Source organism: Oryzias melastigma, linkage group LG6 (genome assembly GCF_002922805.2).
Source record: "Oryzias melastigma strain HK-1 linkage group LG6, ASM292280v2, whole genome shotgun sequence".
Classification (NCBI taxonomy): domain Eukaryota; kingdom Metazoa; phylum Chordata; class Actinopteri; order Beloniformes; family Adrianichthyidae; genus Oryzias; species Oryzias melastigma.
This window is the reverse complement of record NC_050517.1, coordinates 6391963-6399324: the sequence shown is the minus strand read 5'-3', so window position 1 is coordinate 6399324 and position 7362 is coordinate 6391963. Positions and strand designations below refer to the sequence as shown.

The window sequence follows — 7362 nt, the reverse complement described above, 5'->3', positions numbered from 1 at the left end:
TTCAAAATGGCGGCTTTTCTATAGGTTTTATTTCCATAGCAAACACTGTTTGTCTGGAGGTGACGAACAGATCTATAACAGTTTTAGAAAAATTACCTAAAAAAAACTTTTGGATTCCTTTGGCAGCAGTTTTTTTGCTAGCCACGCCCACTTTCCTACAGTTGTATATTGTATTTCATATCATTTTGCCAATTTTAAATAATTAATGAAAAAAGTATGTAATAATTTAATGGTGCATATAATCATTTCAAATAGTCTCATTTATAAGTATGAGCCAAGGATTCATGTATTAATTACAATTTTTACCATATTCCAGGAAAGGAATGCCCCTTTTTCTAGCTTACCACACTAACCTTGTTCAAAATCTTCAACTTTTAATTTCAAATATTTTCCAAGAAGCTTCTCAATGATGCTTGATGAGTTAGGAGGCGGTACATTGAAGTTTCTAGGAGGAGTTTACATTTTTAGCTGGTACAAGTTTTTTTTTTTTTTTTTAATTCAAGATGGCGTCATCTTCCTGAGGTTAAAGGTCAACTAAACTTTGGTTATGGTTGTAGGCTATGTCCAAACTCCCCCGTACTCACAATAAAATGCGTTCACTATTTTCTAGCGCTGTCCGTATCTACTTATTCCAAAATCAAGTGCACTTGAAATTTCCCAGAAGTCTTTGCAAAAAACTAGCTTGCATCAATGCTCACTACATTAGTGTATATAGACCGCAATGCATTGCGGTTGAACAATTTTTGCAGAAAAAACAGGTTTAAATGTAACTTTTTTAATAAACCTTCCACATTTTCACCATCAGAACATGGTGGAGTCATAAATACACGTCGTGAAATGTTTGTATTGATTTGATTTTTACTTCATGAAATCAGTGAGGTCATAGAAAAACAAAGTAGTGAGCATGGTGTCTTATAAATTCCAGGGAACTACAAAGTCCCTCATATGGTTTTTTAGTAGTTAGGAATTATAGCGGGAATTCAGACATAGCCGAAGATTTAAGATGGTGGTATGAGCGTGAAATTTCATGAAGATCGCTCAAACAAATTCAGATATTATACCAAGAAGGTCACAAACACAATGATATCTGATATGCAAAATATTAGTCAAATTTGGCAACCTGGTAAGCCCCACACCAACACCCAGCAAACGGTGAGGCGGTGGTGGTAGACAGGACCCCCCACAGACATCCTTACAGAGAAGCAAGGGAACTGACACCAGCCACTCAGTCCAGAGTCAGCGGGATCACCCCAACGGCAAAGAGCACGGCTAGACAGGGGCACGGAGAGCACGAGTCCCAGTCCAGAGGGAGATGGCGAGGTCACACCCACCTGAAGTTCCCCAGATCAGGGGCCCACCACCACTCCCCCCATAGAAAGTGATACCGTTAGATAAAAACCAGAGCCCCCAAGAAACACCCAGGTCACAGTCTAGGCAACTACCCCCCGTCCCATGAAGAGACAGGAGGCAGGAGGGGGGCGCCAGCGAGAGACGCAGATCTCTGACAAGAACGGTAAGCTGGACGACCCGGCTCTCTGCTGATGGAAACGATGAGGAGATGCAGAAGACGAGGACCGGTTCTGCTGCACCACATGGACACAACACCCCCAGGCCTAGATGTGATGTGATACATGTCATAGCCAGAAGTACCAGGAAGGCCCCTCCCCATGCAGAGAGAGAATTGCCGGACTGAGGAAGCCAATACGCAAAGAACACAATCACCAGTGCTGAGCTGAGCGGCTGACACGTTAAATCTGTGAGGACTCTCATTCAAACAGAATGATGCCATAGCAGACAAAAAAAAAAAGTCATTTGGACTTAGTTTCTTAAGTTGAAGGCCTTTCAAAAAAAACTTAAATTGAGAAAAAGCACAAGATTGATAAAAAAAATGAAATAGTTCTATTTGTTATTTTAGTATTGTTTGAAAAGAAAGTGTTATTTTAAAGATACAGTACTTTATGACCTCACTATTTTTATTTGAACCTTAAAATGAAAGGTAGCAAATAAATAAATTATAAAAAACCAGTAAAGAACATATTAAATCAAAGATTTAAAGAGTGATGTTAAGAAATCAATTTTATCGAACGCTTTTTTTAAATAATAAAGATTCTGAAAAGACTCCAAATTACATGGATGTGACTAAAATGCTCTTTTTTCAATATAAAGTTACAAGTTGTTCCTGCTTCTCAATGGAAAATAGAGATATGAAAGCTAACTCTTAGCAAAAAGTAGTTTATGTAAGTATTCTACAAGTTTACCAAGTCTATGCTAAAAGTGAGTCAGTTTACTTTAAATGTTATTTTATTTACTATCCTTATATTATCAACTTTAAATGTTTCAATTTGGTCTGAAAAAGTATTCAGTTTTGCTTCCTGAACTCCACGTCAACACTAAGAGTCGTTTGGGTCCATTTCTTAATAACTACAACTCAGTAGAAACCAGACATTCTTATTTCACCCTTTAAATAAATAGGACACTGATTTGATATATAGGAATGAACCTTTGTGTTTTGTGAAAATTGTTCTAAAATATGAATTTGTTTATAACTTTGACAGAGTTCACATGACTTCCTTTCAAAATAAAACAACTTACGTCATACAGGATCCTCTTAACGAAAAAAAAGACAAATATTTTTTTTACTGGGTAATATCTATGTACATAACAATTATTTGATTTTGTTATAAATAACATATTTATATGGTATGTTCTTTTGTTTTGGTTTGTGTTAAACTTTTATTTCTGTCAAGTTTCCTGTCGTGGTCACGTGTTCCACGCAGCTGACTGTGACGTCACATAACAAGATGGCGAACTGGAACAGAGGTAGGAAACCGAACACGTAGTCACTTTTTCATATTTGGTCATTTCCAGTGTTTTAAACGGGATAAAACGAACCGTGTAGTTCTGGCGGAGTGTTTAACGCGGACTAAAGCTGGACTAAAACATAACCGGAAATGTGGAACGTCTGAGCTAACGCCAGTTAGCTAGCTATAACAAGTGTAGCTAACACTAACTTTTTAGGGTTCAACAGTTCCGTTTATTTACAAAGAAACACTTTCAGTTTCAGCCTTTTCTGTGTGTTAGGTGTTGGGGTCATTAGCAGCATCTGAAAGGTCATTTGAATTCCTACAATCCATCAGCAAAGCTGTGATTAAAGATCATACAATAACATTAAAAAGTCCAACCAGAATGAATAGAAAACAAGGTGTGTTTTCAAAGGCAGCCACAATAATCAGCTCGTGTGTAGCTTTATAAGAAAGGTTTTACCGACAAAAGTTGTTGTTGTGCATGTCTGGTTAAAAAAACATTTTGCCTCAGAATGTTGAATTGGTCTTGTATACTTTCAGACCATGACTCAGTGGACGACATGCTGGATGCTGAAAACAAGCGTCTGGCGGAGAACCTGGCCACCAAAGTCTCCAGACTGAAATCTGTGAGTCAAACCAGAGCATGTCTGAGGATTCCTGAAGACGTTATTCTTTCATTTCTCTGTTCTGCACCTTAAATGGATTTCCATCATGGTAGAATAAGAGTATTCAGTGAAGTTCTGAGCGTCATGTCAACACTTAGGTCATCACACATAGTACCATCAGGATGAGAAGAAGACAGAATATGAAGATGATTCTTCTGTCAGAACCTCCATGATTTCACAATGTTGTGATCGCACCAATTAAACCAAATCCCACAACTTTTTCCTCATTTCGTACATTTTTTGTGCCGCCCTCTCATTTTGGAGTAGAGCTGTCAAACTTTTCAACTAATCAGTTTTAGAGGCTCGGTCATCCACATCATCAGTCCAACCAATCAGACGTGCCTGCTTCTTTGTGCCGGCATGGCGGATAACGTTTCTCAGTTACAATTAAAAAACAACGTCTAAAGACCGTGTTAAGCAGTGTTAATGTCAGGCCATGGAAAACCTACATAAATGAATTTTATGAATTTGAGAGTGTCGAACCTCTGAAAGGCAGGTGTTGACTTTATGGATTCAGTGGCTGCATTTACATGTGCTAAATCTGATTGATTGGATCAAAGATCGGATAAGAATAGAACTCAGCACCTGAAAAACCTTATGTGATTGTAACAAACGTTTCCATGCGCCACATGTTTGATCAGAATAAATCATGTTGACATGCGCAGAACTGTCTTAAATGTCAGAAATAGTCGTAGAAGAAGAAATGGTGAGTCCCTTTGTAAACAAACAAACTGTATAGAACAATATAAAATTCTGCGTGAGCTTTCATTATTATAAATAATATTTTAAGTGACTCTTTGCTCATAATTTTCTAAATCTGTGCAGCAATGTGCATCTTGGCTGCATGTAAATCTGTGGGAATAACATCAGCCTTGAGTTTGTCTGGACGTGGTTGGAAACATGAATCCACGTGTTTACACGGTTTCTCAAGACTGTTTGGAGCGTGGAGCGGCATTTCCTCCGCCAGCTCACATGTCCTGAAGCCTGCTCAGATCCAGATCAGTTCTCCTGGGAGACACAGATCAGCCGGACAGACTGCGGTCCGAAGCTCACACCGTTACAAAGCACCCCCATCACTACTACACATCACTACTCTATACTGCTATATATACCATCAGGATGTGCAGCTGCTAAATGAGGAACAAGATCGACCTGTTCTTCAACAAATATTTGGAAACCTCAGATTAACAGGGGGCACGAGCTGGTATTAAACCGTTGAGACACGTCAGTATTATCCCTGACACGTTGCTGCTTCAAGGGGATGGAATACTGAAGATCAGCACCAGTCCCCAGCCTGAGTAAAATACAGGGTTGTGTCATCCGGCGTAAAAGTCTCTAAAATCAGTGACGGCTGATTCCTGGTGGTGACCCCTGATGTGCTGAAAGGTGAACATCGTGCTGGCTCTGAAAAACACCATAGTGCTTGCATTTCATTACTCCTCTGCTCTTCCTCTTATGTCTGATTTTGTGATTTTTATTCTACCCAGAGTTTCTATTTTAAAAACATAACAAAGATTTTATTCTGTCATCTTATCACTCTACTTATATTTTCTTTTGCTTGTCTGACAGCTGGCATATGACATCGACAGAGAGGTTGATGATCAGAACGACTACCTGGACGGCATGGTATGTACTCGGTTTACTTTAAATCTTGTTCACCTGTACATAGTCTATGAATTTTTTTATGAGTTTGAGTCTGAAAATAATTTTTATCTAAAAATCCAACAATAATTGAAGCTTTTTAAAACAGATATTTGTTGATATACATCCCAGCCTTCTTTTATAGTCTGTAGTACAGTGTTCCCTGGTTTGTCTTTAGTGCTGCCACAAACAATTTTAATAGTCAGCTAATCACTGATAATTTTTTCAGATTAGTCGACTAATCAGGTCATGTGGATGTAAAACACACATCTTAACCATCATTAGCTTTAAACTAACTAAAAACTAGATAGTTGCACACTAGCATTATAGCAGATAATGTGAATGCTGTAAGTTGAATTGCCAGCTAGTGATGACAGCTGAAGATCCTGAAATTGATAGCCAGCTCAAATATTAGTTAAATGCCAAATTAGCCTAAAAAAAGCCTAAGCTAGCCAAAACAGTTAGCATGTAGCTGAAATATTAGCTAAATTCCAAAATAGCATAAAAAAGCCCAAATTAGCCAAAATAGTTTGCAAGCAGCTGAAATATTAGCTAAACTCAAAATTAGCCTAAAAAAATTGAAAAATCCTAATTAGCCAAAACAGCTAGTGTGTAGCTAAAATATGAGCTAAGCTCCAAAATAGCCTAAAAAACTGAAAAAATTCTAAATGAGCCAAAACAGCTATCATGTAAGTGAAATTTTAGCTCAACTCTAAAAAAGCCTAAAAAACCTTAATAAATGCCAAAATAGTCCAAAAAGCTAGCAGAATGTCATTATAACTTTCATCTTTACTACACTCTGAATCCATATAATATAAAGTAACAACTAATCGACTATTAAATAAGTCGTCAACTGTTTTAATAGTTGATCGGTCAACGATTAGTCGTCTAATTGTGGCAGCTCTAGATATCATAAGAGTTGTATTATAAAAATAACCTGTGGAATAAAAGTATCTTTATTGTCTGAGTTTTTGTGACAGAGCGGAAGAGTCACGTAACTGAAAAGAAAATCTGCAAATATGTGAAACAGTGAAAAAGTGGGAGAAGACTGTACACACTTTATAGACTATTCTCTGACAGACATGAACATTTTCACACTTTTCTCTTTTTTTATGTTTACAATGAGTGCTTGAAATAAATAAAAATCAAATCATATGTGATTCAAATCTCCATTAGAAATTCTTACAAATTGATGATTAGTTGTTATAGCCTAAATATGATGAGTATTCATGACTAGATTATATCAATGTAACCATTTATTGATTTCAGTTATTTTGAGAGATGATGGATGTTTTTTTAATAACTTTTTCCCCAAGAGCTTACACTTTGTAAACAGTTCCTTGGCAGCAGCTCTCTGTTATCAGCACAACTGGAGCTATTCTCGTTTACAGAAATCAAATCCTGTTATTATTTTCTTTGGAAATGCAGGACATCTCCAGTGACAACACAACAACTCACAAATAAGTCCACACACTGTTACAAAGTTTGTACTGCTACATGTTCAGTTATTTTAGTGGTGCAAGTTAAACTTGATGAACACGTCTTCATTGGTGCTGGTCAGACTGAAGCCACTTGGATGAGTGGTGAAGCATTAAACTTTAGTTTCATTCTGTGTATCTCTTTAAATTGCACTTCCACTTTGTAATTTTATATAAACCAATTATTAATTAACTTTCCAAACTAACTTGTATTTTATATTGTTCTTAGAATAAAAGATCTTGTGGGATAAGAAATCGTGGTCACATTTCTCAACCCTACTTCCTCTGACATGGTTTAAGTCAGTTACTGAATACTTAAGATTCAAATGAGTTCCAGCAACAACAAAAAAATAAAACGACAAACCTCTTTTTACTCTTTCAGGACTCAAATATGATGAGTGCAACAGGGCTGCTGACAGGAAGCGTGAAGCGTTTTTCCACGATGGTTCGATCCAGCAGAGACAACCGCCGCCTCCTCTGCTACGTCTCCTTGGGGCTGGTCCTCGTCTTCTTCATGCTTTACTTCTTGGTTTCCAGGATCCAGCGGTGATTTCAGAAAACCGCCTCAGCCAGAGACCTATGGATGATGTGGAGCTGAAGCTAAAGAGGATCGATCCAGGATTACATGTAAAGACGAGGAGTTTTCTTCACTAAATAAAAACCCCTAAAGGATGGAGACACAGACTGATAACCAGAGAGGCGTGGTGAACTCTGTTAGGTGTTGTGGAAACAAAAACTCCCTAAATGTCTTTAATAAAACCCTTTTTGTTCCAA

The 7362-nt window shown here is 37.5% G+C and overlaps 1 protein-coding gene across 1 annotated transcript; it reads left to right on the top strand.

Moving 5' to 3' along the window:
* The first annotated feature begins 2733 nt into the window (after positions 1-2733).
* bet1l (Bet1 golgi vesicular membrane trafficking protein-like) lies at positions 2734-7362 on the top strand. Its single transcript, XM_024261913.2, has 4 exons — positions 2734-2820; positions 3345-3430; positions 5039-5095; positions 6971-7362. The coding sequence occupies exons 1-4, from the start codon at positions 2802-2804 to the stop codon at positions 7136-7138; spliced, it is 330 nt and encodes a 109-aa protein (XP_024117681.1). The 5' UTR covers positions 2734-2801; the 3' UTR covers positions 7139-7362.

Excerpts from the sequence above, each read along its gene's own strand:
- bet1l (XM_024261913.2), top strand. Across the intron at positions 3,431-5,038 it reads AAGTCTCCAGACTGAAATCT|CTGGCATATGACATCGACAG; the intron begins GTGAGTCAAACC and ends CTTGTCTGACAG. Across the intron at positions 5,096-6,970 it reads ACGACTACCTGGACGGCATG|GACTCAAATATGATGAGTGC; the intron begins GTATGTACTCGG and ends TTACTCTTTCAG.